At 46.9% G+C, this 20,183-nt stretch overlaps 1 protein-coding gene across 1 annotated transcript in view; it reads left to right on the plus strand.

Annotated features, from left to right (window-relative positions):
* The window catches only part of ulk4 (unc-51 like kinase 4), a 324,061-nt gene that overhangs the window by 73,694 nt on the left and 230,184 nt on the right, over positions 1–20,183 (plus strand). The window contains exons 16-17 of the mRNA XM_033015040.1: positions 5,564–5,610; positions 9,550–9,628. Coding sequence (XP_032870931.1) covers positions 5,564–5,610; positions 9,550–9,628 — 126 coding nt within the window. The remainder of the gene's footprint in view (positions 1–5,563; positions 5,611–9,549; positions 9,629–20,183) is intronic.

Consider the following 20,183-nt stretch of genomic DNA (forward strand, 5'->3'; position numbering starts at 1 on the left):
CCAGAACTGAACACAATATTCCACATGCAGTCTCACCAATGTCTTATACAACTGCAACATGACCTCCCAACTACTATACTCAATACTCTGATTGATGAAGGCCAATGTGTCAAAAGCCTTTTTGACCAGCTTATTTACCTGCGACTCAACCTTCTGGGAACCATGCACCTGTATTCCTAGATCCCTCTGCTCTACAACACTACCCAGAGGCCTACCATTCACTGTGTAGGTCCTGCCCATGTTAGACTTCCTAAAATGCAACACCTCACATTTCTCTGTAATAAATTCCATCAACCATTCCTCCGCCCAACTGGCCACTCGATCCAGGTCCTGCTGCAATCTTTCACAACCATCTTCACTATCTGCAAAACCATTCACTTTTATATCATCAGCAAACTTGTTAATCTTGCCCTGTATGTTCTCATCCAAATCATTTTGCCTGCAGTAAAAATTTCTTTTAATGCAGTCTGTGCATGAGAGGATAGAAGATAAAAAGCTACCTCACAGGTAAAGGCCTTTCGGCCCACAATGTCCATGCCGCACATAATGCAAGTAAACTAATCTCATCTGCCCATAGAAACATAGAAATATAGTAAATAGGTGCAGGAGTAGGCCATTCGGCCTGCACCGCCATTCAATATGATCATAGCCTTCCATTCCAGCATTTCCATGTGCCTATGTAAAAGCCAATGAAACACCACTATTGTATCTGCCTCCACCACCACCTCCAGCAGCACATTCCAGGAACCCTCCACCCTCTGTGTAAAATAAAACTAGCCTCACATATTTCCTTTAAACTTTGCTGCTCTAACCTTTGACATTCAGACTATCTACCCTATTTATACCTCCCATAATTTTATACAGTTCTATCAGGTTTCCCCTCAACCTCTGTTCAAGAGAAAATAAGCTCAGTTTGCTCAAAATATAAAGTACCAGGCTAACTTAATCATCAGCATCATCAACATATTAGTCATCATTAACTTCAGCATCATCAAGGACCCACACCATCCTGGCCACACACTCATCTCCCCGCTACCTTCAGGTAGAAGGTACAGGACCCTGAAGACTGCAACGACCAGGTTCTGGAATAGCTACTTCCCCACAGCCAACAGGCTATTAAACTTGGCTCGGACAAAACTCTGAACATTAATAGACCATTATCTGTTTATTTGCACTTTATCAGTTTATTTATTCATGTGTGTATATATTTATATAATGGTATATGGACACACTGATCTGTTCTGTAGTCATGCCTACTATGTTCTGTGTGCTGAAGCAAAGCAAGAATTTCATTGTCCTATCAGGGACACATGACAATAAACTCTTGAATCTTGAACTCAGCGGGTCAGGCAGCTCCTGTGGAGGGAATAGACATTTGATTCCATAGATTCACCACCTGATTAAATAAATCCCTCCTCATCTCCTTTCCAAAGGTATGTCCTTTTATTCTAAGGCTCTGGCCTCTGGTCCCAGACTCACCCACCAGTGGAAACAACATTTCCACATCCACTCTATTCAAACCTTTCACTATTCAGTAAGTTTCAATGAGGTGCCTCCTCATCCTTCTAAACTTGAGTGAGTACAGGCCCACGCTCATCATATGTTAACCCAATCATCCCCGGGAACATTCTCATAAACCTCTGAACCATCTCTGGCGCCAGCAAATCCTTCCTCAGATATGGGGCCCAATACTGTTCACAGCACTCCAAACGCGGTCTGACCAGTGCATTATAAAGCCTCAGCATTACATTCCTATACTGTCCAAACCAATCTCCCTTCCATTGAGTCTGAAGAAGGGTCTCGACCCGAAACGTCACCCATTCCTTCACTCCAGAGTTGCTGATGTCCCGCTGAGTTACTCCAGCATTTTGTGTCTATTCCTGTTTTTATATTCTGGTCCTCTCAAAATAAATGCTATCAATGCATTTGTCTTCCTTACTACCGATTCGACTTGCAAATTAACTTTTTGGGAATCCTGCAAAGCACTCACAAGTACCTTTGCACCTCCGATTTCTGAATTCTGAATTCTGAATTCTCTCCCGATTTAGAAAATACAGGACTCCACACTTTGCTACGTTGAACTGTCCTTCCAGGTGAGGCAGAGGTTCATGTGCATGGCTCTTGCATTCCATGTTCTTGATGTGGTCTCCTCTACATCAGTGCAGATTAAGGGCAGACAAGGCGATCCATGTACCTGCCCAAATCTTGCCCCACCCTCTCTCCAATGGCTTTCTCCCTTTTACTCCTTCAATCCAGTGGAATGGTTGCAACCTAAAACATTGATCCATTCCCTGCACAGATCCACTGAGTTCCTCCAGCAGATTATTTTGTTTTATGACCATGGAAAGTGAGCGGATCAGCTGGCCACATGTCAGCATCGTGTACTGATGAGCCTGGAGTTGTGGAAGTGTGTTCTACCAGGCACTGAGGGATTTGGCAGGTTCATCATAAAACCCTGAAGCAAATGTGTTGCATCAGTATCATCGCAGATGTCCTCATTCATTAGGAAACGGGGGTTCCCCTCTTCCATTATAGATGAGGCTCTCACTAGGGTCTCCTCGATATCCCATAGCTCCGCTCTAGCTCCCACTCCCCCCATTCGTAACAAGGACAGAGTCCCCCTTGTCCTCACCTTCCACCCCATCAGCCGTCGCGCACAGCATATAATCCTCTAACATTTTCGCCAGCTCCAACGGGATCCCACCACTGGCCGCATCTTCCCATCTCCACCCCTTTCTGCTTTCTGCAGAGACGGTTCCCTCCGAAACTTCCTGGTCAACCCGTCCCTTCCCACCCAAACCACCCCCTCCCCAGGTACTTTCCCTTGCAACCGCAGGAGATGCAACACCTGTCCCTTTACCTCCCACCTCTACTCCATCCAAGGACCCCGACAGTCTTTCAAGGTGAGGCAGAGGTTCACTTGCACCTCCTCCAACCTCATCTATTGTATCCGCTGTTCCAGGTGTCAACTCCTGTACATCAGCGAGACCAAGCGCAGGCTCGGCGATCGTTTCACTGAATACCTCCCCTCAGTCCGCCTTAACCTACCTGATCTCCCGGTTGCTCAGCACTTTACCTCCCCCTCCATTTCCCAAGCTGACCTTTCTGTCCTGGGCCTCCTCCATTGTCAGAGTGAGGCCCAGGGCAAATTGGAGGAACAGCAACTGATATTTTGCTTGGGCAGTTTACACCTCAGCGGTATGAACATTGACTTCTCTAACTTCAGATAGCCCTTGATTTCCCTCTCGCCATCCCCTCCCCCTTCCCATTTCTCCCACCAGTCTTACTGTCCCCGACTATCTCTATCCCGCCCGCTCCCCTGAAGAAGGGTCTCGACCCAAAACGTCACCCATTCCTTCTCTCCAGGGATTCTGCCTGTCCCGCTGAGTTACTGCAGCATCTTGTATCTATCTACCCCCTAATCCAGGGAGTATTCTGGTAAACCTCCCCTGCACCCCCGCCAATCCTTCCACATCCTTTAATCCACATCCATGGTTGAAATGTTTAAAGTGCTAGAAACACTCAGCAAGTCAGGCAGCATCTGCGGAAGGTTAACTCTGTTTCTCACCCAACCAATGCCCAGTGGCACAGCTGTAGTGTTGCTGCCTTACAGCACTTACAGCGCCAGAGACCCGTGTTCTATCCCGGCTACGGGTGCTGTCTGTACAGAGTTTGTACATTCTCACCGTGACCTGCGTGGGTTTTTCCGAAATCTACAGTTTTCTCCCAAACTCCAAAGATGTGTAGGTTAATTTGGCTTGCATCAGTACCTTGCTGGAGGTTAATGGGCAGGCCAGCAGATTGGGCATGCTGCTTCAGTGACTGCCGCAAACCCAGCTACCCAACGACAAAGCTACCCAGTTACCCAGCTACCCAGCGACCCAGCTACCCAGCTACCCAGCTACCCAGTTACCCAGCGACCCAGTTACCCAGTTACCCAGTTACCCAGTTACCCAGCTACCCAGTTACCCAGCTACCCAGTTACCCAGTGACCCAGCTACCCAGCGACCCAGTTACCCAGCTACCCAGTTACCCAGTTACCCAGCTACCCAGTTACCCAGCTACCCAGCTACCCAGTTACCCAGTTACCCAGCTACCCAGTTACCCAGTGACCCAGCTACCCAGCGACCCAGTTATCCAGTTACCCAGTTACCCAGCTACCCAGCTACACAGTTACCCAGCTACCCAGTTACCCAGTTACCCAGCTACCCAGTGACCCAGCTACACAGTTACCCAGCGACCCAGTTACCCAGTTACCCAGTTACCCAGCGACCCAGTTACCCAGCTACTAACTCCCAGCTACCCAGCTACTAACTCCCAGCTACCCAGCTACTAACTCCCAGCTACCCAATAACCCAGCTACTAACTCCCAGCTACCCAGCGACCCAGCTACTAACTCCCAGCTACCCAATAACCCAGCTACTAACTCCCAGCTACCCAGCTACTAACTCCCAGCTACCCAGCGACCCAGCTACTAACTACCAGCTACCCAGCTACTAACTACCCAGCTACCCAGCGACCCAGCTACTACCTCCCAGCTACCCAGCTACTAACTACCCAGTTACCCAGCTACTAACTACCAAGCTACCCAGCTACTAACTACCCAGCTACCCAGCTACTAACTACCAAGCTACCCAGCTACTAACTACCCAGCTACCCAGCTACTAACTACCAAGCTACCCAGCTACTAACCACCCAGCTACCCAGCTACTAACTACCCAGTTACCCAGCTACTAACTACCCAGCGACCCAGCTACTAACTCCCAGCTACCCAGCTACTAACTCCCAGCTACCCAGCTACTAACTACCAAGCTACCCAGCTACTAACTACCCAGCTACCCAGCTACTAACTACCCAGCTACCCAGCTACTAACTACCCAGCTACCCAGCTACTAACTACCAAGCTACCCAGCTACTAACTACCCAGCTACTAACTACCAAGCTACCCAGCTACTAACTACCCAGCTACCCAGCTACTAACTACCCAGCTACCCAGCTACTAACTCCCACTCTCCCCATACAGTTGCAGGGACATCATGCACAAACTTGCTGAAAATGTTGAATTTTAGTTTAGTGCTGATAAATTGGTGAATCTGGGGAATTCTTTGCCGCACACCGTGGAGGCCAGGTCAATGCATATATTTCAAAGGCAGGGATTGATAGATTCTTGATTAGTACGGGTGTGGGGAGAAGGCAGGAGAATGGAGTTGAGAGGGAAGGATAGATCAGCCATGATTGAATGGCGGAGTAGACTTGAGGGGCTGAATGGCTTAATTCTGCTCCTAGAATTTATGAACTTAGGTAGTGCTTGTGTCAATGAGCAATTGTACAACAAAGGCTTTTCACTGGCACCTCAGTGGCCACACATGGCCATAATAAACCTAGACATTATGTTCAGGAATAAAGGGCACATTTTAGCCTCATAAATTGCTCTTAGAGACATGTTGCAGTACCTTGCTGTTGACGGCAATGAGTAAATGACAATGATCTGCGTTCATGTTTGTTAAATACTGCAGGAGGATGTGAAACCCATTAAGAATGTGCTTTCTTGTTCTCCCTCTAGTTCCTGATGTTAACACAGCAACTGCGCACAGCTCCAAACTGGGATATGTAAGTGTGGCGTACCTCGACATTAGATGAGAAAGCATCTGTTCACTGCCTGATGATTATCAGTTCTGGGAATGATTCTTTAAGCAGCAAATCTAACAGCAGATTTCCATAGATAATTTACTGCTGATGGCATTCACATGAAAGTACATCTCTATAAGGTCTTGTTAACAAAGCTAATTGCATCATTAAAACCACAAGGACAATCTGTGTGACCTGAAACATCACCTATCCATGTTCTCCAGAGATGCTGCCTGACCCACTGAGTTACTCCAGCACTCTGTGAAACGTCACCTATCCATGTTCTCCACAGATGCTGCCTGTCCCGCTGAGTTACTCCAGCACTCTGAAACGTCACCTATCCATGTTCTCCACAGATGCTGCCTGACCCGCTGAGTTACTCCAGCATTCTGTGGAACGTCATCTATCCATGTTCTCCACAGATGCTGCCTGACCCGCTGAGTTACTCCAGCACTCTGTGAAACGTCAGCTAGTTCAAGCTCAGGCACTTGTCTCCTGGCAACATCCTCATAAATCTTCCCTGCATCTTTTCCAGATGAATAGGGTGACCAGAACTGAACACAATGCTACAAGTGCAGCCTCACCAATATCTTGTACAACAGTGACATCCCTACTTCTGTACTTAATTCGTGACTGATAAAGGCCAGCCTGCCAAAAACCACCTCCACTACCCGATCTACCTGCGACTTTACTTGGCTTGGGTTTATTAATCCCTTGATGCTTAACACTAACTTTAACATCAGTGTAAAGGCAAATGTGTACATACTAAACTTGTGTTGGTACATGAAGAAGCTGGTGAGATGCAGCAAAGCAGAAAATGGGATTTATGTTTCAGGCAGTAGAAGATGATGCACGAGTAATTTTGAATTAGTAACAGTGGGTCCTAATGGTGATACTAAGATTAGTTTGGTGTTGGATAAATCAAATGCACTCACTCTGGAGAGTGGAGCACAAACAGTGTAAGCTGACACTCCCATGCTGAGCTGCCAACTGCATCAAAGAATGAAACCTTGCAACTCTCTACTCTCTCATGCCACTAGTTTAAAGCAATCAATCCAAGTCACACAAAAACATGCAATCAGGGCATGAACACGTTGCTGTTGATGAAAGGTTACAATGGACAAGTGTTAAACATGGTTTCCCTTCCCTATCAGTACGGGACGCAAAGTACAGGGAGAAGGCAGTATAATGGGGTTGAGGGGGAAAGATAGATCGGCCAGGATTGAATGGCGGAGTAGACTCGATATGCCGAATGGCCTAATTCTGCTCCTATGACTTATGAACCTAAAATCGTACAACTGAGTTTGATTTCAATATTTATCCCACCGATGATCATAATTATGGCACCTTGCTAACAACCGATATTAAGATTACTGGCCTATACAATACAATACAATACAATACAATACAATTTATTGTCATTTGAGCCTCAGTGAGGCTCAAACGAAATTCTGTTTCCACAGCCATACAAACAAAGACAATTTCCTAGACATACACACAATTTAATTCACACAAACATCCATCACAGTGGACCCACTGTGATGGAAGGCAAAGTCTTTTCTCTCCCCTGTTCTCCATGTCTCTCCCGATGTCGAAGCCCCAGGCGGGCGATGATAAGTCCCACGGCCATTTTAGGCCGTGCCGGGCGATTTACGGCCCCGCTCCCGGTCTAAAAGTCACAAAGTTGGAGCCCCCGGCGGGCGCTGGAATGTCCCACGGCAATGAAGCCGTGCCGGGCGATGTACGTCCCCGCTCCAGGTCGTTCCAACCCCGCGACACGGGCTGGAGAAGATGCGTTGCGGGAGCTCCGGAAAGCGGTCTCTCTCCCCCCGGACCCGCGAGCTCCCGATATCCCAGTCCACCGGACCTGTGGCTGCGTTGCTGGAGCCTCCGAGCCCCAGGAGTCGAGTCGCAGCAGCGAGTCACCACCGCTCCCCACGCTCCGAGGCCGGCCAGCCCCACGATGGTGAGTAGTCCGCAGCTCCGCAGTCTCCCGAGCCCCCGGGTCGTTCAGGTTGGAGGCCGCTCCACGGTGCTAGGCCCCAACGACAACGGAGACCCGACAGGGAAAAGGTCGGGTCTCCCGGACAGGGAAGAGATTTTAAACGGTTTCCCCCTCCCTCCACATATACACATTTAAAACTAGTATTAAAAAAAAACACCAACACTACATTTAACTAGACAAAAAATAAAAAAAGACAGACAGGCTGTAGGGGCCGCTGCAACGGGTGAGTCGCGCCTATAGTTTTTGTTCCCCTGTCTGCTTGAACAAGAGAGTCACATTTTCTGTTTTCAATCCACTGCTCAGGTTTTGCTCAAGATTCGAGCATCGGCAGTTCATTGTGTCTTAATTAAAGCGAAAAACCACATTTTTATCCAAGGTTTTGTCTGTTAGTGATGGGGGCCAGAGGATTAATATTGGGTGATCAATAAGGTGAGCAATTTTGGGCCCCATATCTGAGGAAGGATGTGCTGGCTCTGGAGAGGGTCCAGAGGAGGTTTACAAGAATGATCGAAGGAATGAGTGGGTTAACCTATGATGAGCGTTTGATGGCGCTGGGCCTGTACTCGCTGGAGTTTAGAAGGATGAGGGGGCACCTCATTAAAACGTACCGAATAGTGAAAGGCCTGGATAGAGTGGATGTTTCCACAAGTGGGAGAGTTTAGGACCAGAGATCACGGCCTCAGAATTAAAGGACGATTATTTAGGAAGGAGATGAGGAGGAATTTCTTTAGTCAGAGGGTGGTGAATCTATGGAATTATTTGCCACGGACAGCTGTGGAGGCCAAGTCAATTGATATTTTTAAGGCAGAAGATAGATAGATTCTTGATTAGTACAGGTGTCAGGGGTTATGGGGAGATGGCAGGAGAATGGGGTTGAGAGGAAAAGATAGATCAGCCATGATTGAATGGCAGAGTAGACTGGATGGGCCAAATTGCCTAATTCTGCTCCTATTACTTATGACCTAATATTGTCATCCTAAACCGTGTCCGCTGGTGGATCACTGTAATGAGTAGCTGCAGTTTGGTGATGAGACTTACGTAGCTCCTTGTGTTGGAAGCGATGTATTTAGTTTTGCCACTGGGGGGCAGTAACTGCACGCTGTTGAGAAGCCTGTGCTTCATGGCAATGCCTTTGTGATGATATGAAGTTTTTTAAAGATTGCTATTGCAACAGTAGCCTGTTACTCCAGCATTTTGTGTCTATCTTTACGTCTCTTTGTGTCTCTCTCAAGAGAGAGCTAGATAGGGCTCTTAAAGATAGCGGAGTCAGGGGGATATGGGGAGAAGGCAGGAACGGGGTACTGATTGTGGATGATCAGCCATGATCACATTGAATGGTGGTGCTGGCTCGAAGGGCCGAAGGGCCGAATGGCCTACTCCTGCAACTATTGTCTATTGTCTCAACAGGTCAGACAGTGTCTCTGGAAAACAAAGATTACAGCAGGATCTGGATCAGCTGGGCAGGTGATCCGAGGAATGTTTAATGGAGTTTGATGCAGATACGTGTAAAGTGTTGCATTTTGGGAAGTCCGATTCCGATTCAGATTCAACTTTAATTGTCATTGTCAGTGTACAGTACGGAGACAACGAAATGCAGTTAAACCAGGGCAGGACCTACACAGTCAATGGCAGGGCTCTGGTGTGTGTCGTGGAGTAGAGGGATCTAGGAGTGCAGATACATAGTTTCTTGTTCAATGTTCTCCACAGATGCTGCCTGACCTGCTGAGTTACTCCAACATTTTGTGTCTATCTTTGCTGTAAACCAGCATTTGCAGTTCCATCCTACACAATGTCAAAATATAGTTTTGCTAATGTTGACTGAGGTATAAGGATCAGCGTGATTATATGCACTAGGATGCTGCTGGAATCACTACACATGGGTCATCAATAACTAACATGTATCCTCTCACTTTCAGTCGTGCTAAAATGGTTCGTCTGATCGGCTTGCTGGCCTGCCACACTACTCAATTGAAGGATGATGTCCCAATAACTGAAGTAAGATCTTTTAATAAATCTTAGATGTCCAGTTCAGAGACACAGCAAAGAAACAGGCCCTTCGGCCCATCGAGTCCACGCTGATCATTGATCACTTATTTGCACTGGTTCTATGTTATCCCACGTTCTCATAACCTCCCTACACACTAAAGGCAATTAATTCAGGCCAATTAATCTACAAATCCGCACGTCTTTGGTATGCGGAAGTAAACCGGAACACCCACATAGTCATAGCGAGAACATGCAAACTCCACACAGACACCGCCAGGGTCAGGAGTGAACCTGGATCTCTGGCGCTGTGAGGCAGCGGCTCTACCAGCGGTACCACTGTACCACCCTAAGGATAATGCTGCAGCTAACAGCTTTATGTTAGTGTGGCATGATTTCCATCTCTTGGATCCTATCAGCTATTTATATGGTGTAAGAAAGAACTGCAGATGCTGGTTTAAATGGAAGGTTTAACCGCTGAGTTACTCCAACATTTTGTGTCTACCAGGTATTTATATGGTTTCTGTAAGAAGGGGAGTGTGGGGACAAGAGGGGAATATCTGTGATAGGTTGAGTGAAAATGGCTTAACGGGGACAATTAACGGCACATTCAACCTTGGTATGAGTTAATGGAGGAACCTGCCCAGCAACATGAGCAGGAGAAGATGCTGGCCAGACAACATCTGTGTGTTTCAGATAAAGGACCCTTCTTCAGACCTGAGACTGAGAGAAATAATTTACGTTGAGGTTAATTATTGTCACATGCCCCAAGGTTGAGTGAAAAGCTTTGTTTTACATGCGATCCACACAGATGAGCTAACACATCCAGTGCAGCTGCTAGTGCGAAGCGCAACGTCTGTGTTGCAGCAAATGTGGGTGAAAACTGAATTTCTGTCTGGCTGATGGGTTCAGGCGCGGTGGTGGCTCTGGCTGCGGCACAGTGGGATATATTCAGCAGGCCAGGCAGAAGACGTCAGAGGATGTCAGGTGGAAATGCTTCTGATTTAGACAAGAAGAAAGAGCACTTTATCTAAGGACATGGAATTTGATGTTAAGACCATAAGGCTGTGTGTGCTCAGACGGACGATGAGTTGTTCCCTGAGGTTGCATTGGGCCGTGTAACAGTGCCGGGGCCACTTGCAGTGGGGTGCTGCATTAACATGGCAGCGACTGAAAGCACACGGGCATTCATGAAGAATAAACACACGTGTTCCACAAAGCCATCATTTGGTATCTCCAGTGTAGAGGAGTTCACGTTGTGAACACCAAATGTAGCAGTTTTAGGTCACATTATTGTCACGTAAAACTGGCATTGACATAGAACAGTACAGCAAAGGGCCCTTTGGCTCACAATGTCTATGTTGAATGTTTCTAAAAGGCATTTGGACAGGTACATGGATAGGAAAGGTACATGGGCTAGGGGCCAAACACATGCAGGTGATATTAGTATACATGGGGCATCTTGAATGGAATGGGCAAGTTGGGCCAAAGAGCCTGTTTCCTCGCTACGTGACTCTATGAATATGATGCCAGGACGAGAAGGTGGAAAAATACGTATGAGGTACAAGATGGAGGCGCAGGCAAACGAGGCACAAGATGGAGACACAATCCTAGAGGATGTGAGCTATAGGGAGAGGTTGAGTAGGCTGGGTCTCTATTCCATGGAGCATAGGAGGATGAGGGGAGATCTTATGGAGGAATACAAAATCATGAGAGGTATAGATCGGGTAGATGCACAGTCTCTTGCCCAGAGTAGGGGAATCGAGGAACCAGAGGACATAGGTTCAAGGTGAAGGGGAAAATATTTAATAGGAATCTGAGGGTGGTGGGTGTATGGAACAAACTGCCAGAGGAGGTTGTTGAGGCAGGGACTATCCCATCGTTTAAGAAACAGTTTGACAGGTACATGGATAGGACAGGTTTGGAGGGATATGGATCAAGCACAGGCAAGTGGGACTAGTGTAGTTGGGACATTGTTGGCCGGTGTGGGCAAGTTGGGCCGAAGGGCCTGTTTCCACACTATCACTCTATGACTCTATGCCAAGTTAAACTGATCTAATCTGCCTGCACATGATCCATATCCCTCTATTCCCTGCGCTTCTATGTGCCTATGTAAAACCCTTATAAACGTCTCTATTGTATTTACCTCCATCACCACCCCAGGCAATGCCTTCCACCCTCTCGCACCGCACATCTCCATTAAACTTTCTCCTCTCACCTTATAGCTTTGTTTGCTAGCGTTGGACATTTCTACCCATGGGGCTGTCTACCCTATCTCTGCCTCTCATCATTTTATATACTTCGATCAGGTTTTCCCTCAACTGATGTTCCAGTCTACATGACCATACCTTGTAGCTGAAACTCTCTAATCCAGGCAGCATTCTGATAAACCTCCTCTTCATCCTCTCCAAAGCTTCAACATCTATCCTGCAATAGGCAGCCAGAATTGAATGCAATACTCCAATTGCGGCCTGACATTTATATATTCAATGCCCTTTCTTACCTCTGGCCTAATGACTGAGCAAATGTGAGGTGCTGCACTTTGTGAGGTTGAATGTAAACATAGAAACATAGAAAATAGGTGCAGGAGGAGGCCATTCGACCCTTCGAGCCAACACCGCCATTCATTGTGATCATGGCTGATCGTCCCCAATCAATAACCCGTGCCTGCCTTCTCCCCATATCCTTTGATTTCACTAGCCCCTAGAGCTCTATCTAACTCTCTCTTAAATCCATCCAGTGACTTGGCCTCCACTGCCCTCTGTGGCAGGGAATTCCACAAATTCACAACTCTCTGGGTGAAAAAGTTTTTCTCACCTCAGTCTTAAATGGCATCGCCCAACATTGGGAACATTTTTCCTGCATCAAGCTTGTCCAGTCCTTTTATAATTTTATGTTTCTATAAGATCCCCCCTCATTCTTCTAAACTCCAGTGAATACAAGCCTAGTCTTTTTCATCTTTCCTCATATGATAGTCCCGCCATCCCAGGGATCAATCTCGTGAACCTACGCTGCACTGCCTCAATCACAAGGATGTCCTTCCTCAAATTCGGAGACCTAAACCGGACACAATACTCCAGATGTTGTCTCACCAGAGCCCTATACAACTGCAGAAGAAATACTGAAATCCACTTGTTATGAAGGCCAACATTCCATTAGCTTTCTTCACTGCCTGCTGGACCTGCACGCCAACTTTCAGTGACTAGTGTACAAGGACGCCCAGGTCTCACCCCGTGCCTAACCTAACCGCATTGAGATAATAATCTGCTCCCTTATTTTTGCCACCAAAGTGGATAACCTCATTTATCTATATTATACTGCATCTGCCACGCATCTGCCCACTCACTCAATCTGTCCAGGTCACCCTGCAACGTCCTAACATCCTCTTCACAGTTCACAATGCCACCCAGCTTTGTGTCATCCGCAAACTTGCTAGTGTTGCTCCTAATTCCCTCTTCCAAATCATTAATATATATATATGGTAAACAGTTGCGGCCCCAAGCTAGGCCCCAGCTTTGCGGCACTCCACTCGCCACTGCCTGCCATTCTTAAAAGGACCCGTTCACTGCTACTCTTTGCTTCCTGTCTGCCAACCAATTTTCTATCCATGTCAACACCCTACCCCCAATACCATGTGCTCCAATTTTAGTCACCAGTCTCCCGTGCGGGACCTTATCAAAGGCTTTCTGATTCACTACATCCACTGGCACCCCTTCATCCATTTTACTTATCACATCCTCAAAAAATTCTAGAAGATTAGTCGAGCATGATATCCCTTTTAGATAGATAGATAGATATAATTTATTGCCACACAACCAGGGTTGGTGGAAATTTGGGTTGTCAGCAGCAGTACAATTATAAAGAACACACAATAAAACTGTAACACAAACATCCACCACAGCATTCATCACTGTGGTGGAAGGCACAAAAACATTTGGCCAGTCCTCCTCCATTTCCCCCCCGTGTACAGGACCAGAGTCCAGTCAGTCCAGGATCGGCTCTTCCTCACCGGAGACCGCGGCTTTAGATTGTTGTAGGCCGCAGGCCGGCGGTCGAGATTTAAAGTCCCCGCCGCAGCCAGAAGCACCGTAGACTGCAGGGCCGGCGGTCGAAGCTCCCCTTCAGGGGTGATGGTAAGTCCATGCCGGCCCCGCGGTAGAAGTTGGCCGCGGGCCGGCAGTGATGGCTTCTTCTTCCCCCGGGTCCCCCACGTGAGATCCCGGGCTGTAGACGCCGCACCAGCTGGAGCTCTGCAGACCGCGGCTTCAGGCTGCGACTTCAGGCTGCCGGCTTCCCCGGGCCAGCAAAACGGAGCGCTCCCCTCCAGCGAGCCCCAACGAGGGTCGCCCGCTCCACGCCGAGAGTCCACGCTGCGCCCGCCGCTGAAGCCCCGGGCGTGTCTCCGGGAAAGGCCGCGTCGATCCTTGATGTTAGGCCGCGGGGGAGGCGACCTGGAAAAAGTCGCCTCTCTATGGAGGAGGTGACCGAAGCGGTTTCCCCCTCACCCCCCCCCACACCACCCCCCACACAAAACACACCGAGAAACACAAAATACACACTTTAAATCCATGTTGACTTGGACTAATCCTTTTACTGGTTTGGTCCAAATGCCCCATTATTACCTCTTTAATAATTGACTCCAGCATCTTTCCCACCACCGAAGTCAGGCTAACTGGTCTGTAATTCCCCGTTTTCTCTCTCTGGCCTCAACTACCCTCTGTGGCAGAGAGTTCCTGAGATTCACCACTCTCTGTGTGAAAAAAGTTTTTCTCATCTCGGTTTTAAAGGATTTCCCTCTTATCCTTAAGCTGTGACCCCTTGTCCTGGACTTCCCCAACATCAGGAACAAATGGCTCCATGGAAGGAAGCAGAGGGTAATGGTGGAAGGTTGCTTCTCAGACTGGAGGCCTGTGATTAGTGGTGTGCCTCAGGGTTCGGTGCTAGGCCTGTTACTGTTTGTCATCTACATCAATGATTTGGATGAGAACATACAGGGCACGATTAGCAAGCTTGCTGATGATACATAGAAACATAGAAAATAGGTGCAGGAGTAGGCCATTCGGCCCTTCGAGCCTGCACCGCCATTCAATATGATCATGGCTGATCATCCAACTCAGTATCCCATCCCTGCCTTCTCTCCATACCCCCTGATCCCTTTAGCCACAAGGGCCACATCTAACTCTCTCTTAAATATAGCCAATGAACTGGCCTTAACTACCTTCTGTGGCAGAGAATTCCACAGATTCACCACTCTCTGTGTAAAAAATGATTTTCTCATCTCGGTCCTAAAAGACTTCCCTCTTATCCTTAAACTGTGACCCCCTAGTTCTGGACTTCCCCAACATCGGGAATAATCTTCCTGCATCTAGCCTGTCCAACCCCTTAAGAATTTTGTAAGTTTCTATAAGATCCCCCCTCAATCCTCTAAATTCTAGCGTGTACAAGCCGAGTCTATCCAGTTTTTCTTCATAAGACAGTCCTGACATCCCAGGAATCAGTCTGGTGAACCTTCTCTGCACTCCCTCTATGGCAATAATGTCCTTCCTCAGATTTGGAGACCAAAACTGTACGCAATACTCCAGGTGTGGTCTCACCAAGACCCTGTACAACTGCAGTAGAACCTCCCTGCTCCTATACTCAAATCCTTTTGCTATGAAAGCTAACATACCATTCGCTTTCTTCACTGCCTGCTGCACCTGCATGCCTACTTTCAATGACTGGTGAACCATGACACCCAGGTCTCGCTGCATCTCCCCTTTTCCTAATCGGCCACCATTTAGATAATAGTCTGCTTTCCTGTTTTTGCTACCAAAATGGATAACCTCACATTTATCCACATTATACTGCATCTGCCAAACATTTTCCCACTCATCCAGCCTATCCAAGTAACCTTGCAGTCTCCTAGCATCCTCCTCACAGCTAACACTGCCCCCCAGCTTAGTGTCATCCGTAAACTTGGAGATATTGCCTTCAATTCCCTCATCCAGATCATTAATATATATTGTAAATAGCTGGGGTCCCAGCACTGAGCCTTGCGGTACCCCACTAGTCACTGCCCGCTATTGTGAAAAGAACCCGTTTACTCCTACTCTTTGCTTCCTGTTTGCCAGGCAGTTCTCTATCCACATCAATACTGAACCCCCAATGCCGTGTGCTTTAAGTTTGTATACTAATCTCTTATGTGGGACCTTGTCGAAAGCCATCTGGAAGTCCAGATACACCACATCCACTGGTTCTCCCCTATCCATGCTACTAGTTACATCCTCGAAAAATTCTATAAGATTCGTCAGACATGATTTACCTTTCGTAAATCCATGCTGACTTTGTCCAATGATTTCACCACTTTCCAAATGTGCTGCTATCCCATCTTTAATAACTGACTCTAGCAGTTTCCCCACTACCGATGTTAGACTAACTGGTCTGTAAGTCCCCGTTTTCTCTCTCCCTCCCTTCTTAAAAAGTGGGGTTACGTTTGCTACCCGCCAATCCTCAGGAACTACTCCAGAATCTAAAGAGTTTTGAAAGATTATTACTAATGCATCCACTATTTCTGGAGCTACTTCCTTAAGTACTCTGGGATGCAGCCTATCTGGCCCTGGGGATTTATCGGCCTTTAATCCATTCAATTTACCCAACACCACTTCCCGACTAACCTGGATTTTACTTAATTCCTCCAACTCCTTTGACCCGCGGGCCCCTGCTATTTCCGGCAGATTATTTATGTCTTCCTTAGTGAAGACGGAACCAAAGTAGTTATTCAATTGGTCCGCCATATCCTTGTTCCCCATGATCAACTCACCTGTTTCTGACTGCAAGGGACCTACATTTGTTTTAATTAATCTCTTTCTTTTCACATATCTATAAAAACTTTTGCAGTCAGTTTTTATGTTCCCTGCCAGTTTTCTTTCATAATCTATTTTTCCTTTCCTAATTAAGCCCTTTGTCCTCCTCTGCTGGTCTCTGAATTTCCTCCAGTCCTCTGGTATGCTGCTTTTTCTGGCTAATTTGTACGCATCATCCTTCGCTTTGATACTATCCCTGATTTCCCTTGTTATCCACGGATGCACTACCTTCCCTGATTTATTCTTTTGCCAAACTGGGATGAACAATTTTTGTAGTTCATCCATGCAGTCTTTAAATGTCTTCCATTGCATATCCACCGTCAACCCTTTTAAAATTAATTGCCAGTCAATCTTGGCCAATTCACGTCTCATACCCTCAAAGTTACCTTTCTTTAAGTTCAGAACCATTGTTTCTGAATTAACAATGTCACTCTCTATCCTAATGAAGAACTCAACCATATTATGGTCACTCTTGCCCAAGGGGGCACGTACAACAAGACTGCTAACTAACCCTTCCTCATTACTCAATACCTAGTCTAAAATAGCCTGCTCTCTCGTTGGTTCCTCTACATGTTGATTTAGATAACTATCCCGCATACATTCCAATAAATCCTCTTCCTCAGCACCCCTGCCAATTTGAATCACCCAATCTATATTTAGATTGAAGTCACCCATTATAACGGTTTTGCCTTTGTCGCACGCATTTCTAATTTTCTGTTTGATATCATCTCCAACTTCACTACTACTGTTAGGTGGCCTGTACACAACACCCACCAGCGTTTTCTGCCCCTTAGTGTTTCGCAGCTCTACCCATACCGATTCCCCATCCTCCAAACTAATGTCCTTCCTTTCCATTGCGTTAATCTCCTCTCTAACCAGCAACGCTACCCACCTCCTTTTCCTTTCTCTCTATCCCTCCTGAATATTGAATATCCCTGGATGTTCAGCTCCCAGCCTTGGTCACCCTGGAGCCATGTCTCCGTGATCCCAACTATATCATAATCATTAATGGCTATCTGCACGTTCAACTCATCAACCTTATTACGAATACTCCTTGCATTGAGACACAAAGCCTTCAGACTTGTTTTTACAATGCTCTTACCCCTTATACAATTATGTTGAAAAGTGGTCCTTTTTGATTTTTGCCCTGGTTTTGTCTGCCTGCCACTTTTACTTTTCACCTTGCTACCTATTGCTTCTACCCTCATTTTACACCCCCCTGCCTCTCTGCTCCTGTACTCATCCCCCTGCCACATTTGTTTAAATCCTCCCCGACAGCACTAGCAAACACTCCCCCAAGAACATTGGTTGCCATTCCAGCCCAGGTGCAGACCGTCCTGTTTGTACTGGTCCCACCTCCCCCAGAACTGGTTCCAGTAACGTTAGCTATCCTCCAATCCACAGGAACTGATCCTGAATCGATCGAACATTGGAAAATAATCACCAATGCTTCCACTATTTCTAGAGCCACCTCCCTGAGGACCCTGGGATGCAGACCATCAGGCCCAGGGGATTTATCATCCTTCAGTCCCATTAGCCTACCCAATACTTTTTCTCACCTAATGAAAATTTATTTCAGTTCCTCTTAGATCCTCTGTCCCCCTTAGATCCTCTGTCCTCCAGTACATCTGGGAGATTGTTTGTGTCTTCCTTAGTGAAGACAGATCCGAAGTACCTGTTCAACTCTTCTGCCATTTCCTTGTTACCCATAATAATTTCACCCATGTCTGCCTTCAAGGGACCCACATTTAACTTTGCTACTCTTTTTCCCTTAACATATCTAAAGAAGCTTTTACTGTCCATCTTTATATTCCTGGCCAGCTTCCCTTCGTACTTCATCTTCTCAGCCCGTATTGCCCATTTGTTTCCTTCTGTTGTCCTATGAAAGTTTCCCAATCCTCTGGCTTTCGGCTACTCTTTGCTGTATTATACATCTTTTCTTTTAGTTTTATTCTATCCCTATCTATGTTTCTATGTTTCTAACTCAGCGGGTCAGGCAGCATCTCTGGAGAGAAGGAATGGGTGACGTTTTGGGTCGAGACTCTTCTTCTCGACCCGAAACGTCACCCATTCCTTCTCACCAGAAATGCTGCCTGACCCGCTGAGTTACTCCAGCATTTTGTGTCTATTTCTTGGCATGGAGATTAAGATCAAGAAAGGGGAGGGAGGTGTCGGAGATGGTCTAAGTAAATTTGAGTGCAGGATGAAAATTGGTGGCGAAGTTGATGAAGTCCATGTTCTGCATGGGCGCAGGAGGTTGCACCGATGCAGTCATCAATGTAACGGAGATCGAGTTCAGGGATCGGGCCAGTGTACGCCTGGAACAGGGAATGTTCACTAGCTGCACTAGTCCCACTTGCCTGCACTTGGTCCATATCCCTCCAAACCTGTCCTATCCATGTACCTGTCTAACTGCTTCTTAAACAATGGGATAGTCCCAGCCTCAATTACCTCCTCTGGCAGCTTGTTTCATACACCCACCACCCTTTGTGTGACAAAGTTACCCCTCGGATTCCTATTAAATTTTTTCCCCTTCACCTTGAACCTATGTCCTCTGGTCCTCGATTCCCCTACTCTGGGTAAAAGACTCTGCGCATCTACCCGATCTATTCCTCTCATGATTTTGTACACCTCTATAAGATCACCCCTCATCCTCCTGCGCTCCATGCCTAGACCCAGCCTACTCAACCTCTCCCTATAGCTCATACCCTCTAGTCCTGGCAACATCCTTGTATATCTTCTCTGAACCCTTTCAAGCTTGACAAAATGTGCGGTAAGCGCTGGTCGGCGTGGACTCGGTGGGCCGAAGGGCCTGTTTCAGTGCTGTATATCTAAACTAAACTAAACTAAACAAATCTAAACTAAACTAACATATTTTTCCTTTAACATGGTGCCCAGAACTGAACACAATATTCTAAATGTGGTCTCACCAACATCTGCAACATGACCTCCCAACTTCTATACTCAATGCTCTGACTGTTGAAGGCCAAAGTGCCAAAAGCCTTTATGACCACTTTATCTACCTGCGACTCGATCTTCAAGGAACCATGCACCTGTGCTCCTAGATCCCTCTGCTCTACAACACTACCCAGAGGCCGACCATTCACTGTGTAGGTCCTGCCCTTGTTCGACGTCCCAAATTGCAACACTTCGCACTTTGTATTAAATTCCATCAACCATTCCTCCGCCCACCTGGCCAATCGATCCAGATCCTGCTGCAATCGTTCACAACCATCTTCACTATCTGCTACACCATTCACTTTTGTATCATTTGTTCATAGCAAAAGGATTTGAGTATAGGAGCAGGGAGGTTCTACTGCAGTTGTACAGGGTCTTGGTGAGACCACACCTGGAGTATTGTGTATAGTTTTGGTCTCCTAATCTGAGGAAAGACATTCTTGCCATAGAGGGAGTACAGAGAACGTTCACCAGACTGATTCCTGGGGTGTCAGGACTTTCATATGAAGAAAGACTGGATAGACTCGGCTTGTACACGCTAGAATTTAGAGGATAGAGGGGGGATCTTATAGAAACTTACAAAATTCTTAAGGGGTTTGACAGGCTAGATGCAGGAGATTTTTCCCGATGTTGGGGAAGTCCAGAACTAGGGGGTCACAGTTTAAGGATAAGAGGGAAGCCTTTTAGGACCAAGATGAGAAAATCATTTTTTACACAGAGAGTGGTGAATCTGTGGAATTCTCTGCCACAGAAGGTAGTTAAGGCCA

This window comes from Amblyraja radiata, chromosome 2, assembly GCF_010909765.2.
Source record: "Amblyraja radiata isolate CabotCenter1 chromosome 2, sAmbRad1.1.pri, whole genome shotgun sequence".
Classification (NCBI taxonomy): Eukaryota; Metazoa; Chordata; class Chondrichthyes; order Rajiformes; family Rajidae; genus Amblyraja; species Amblyraja radiata.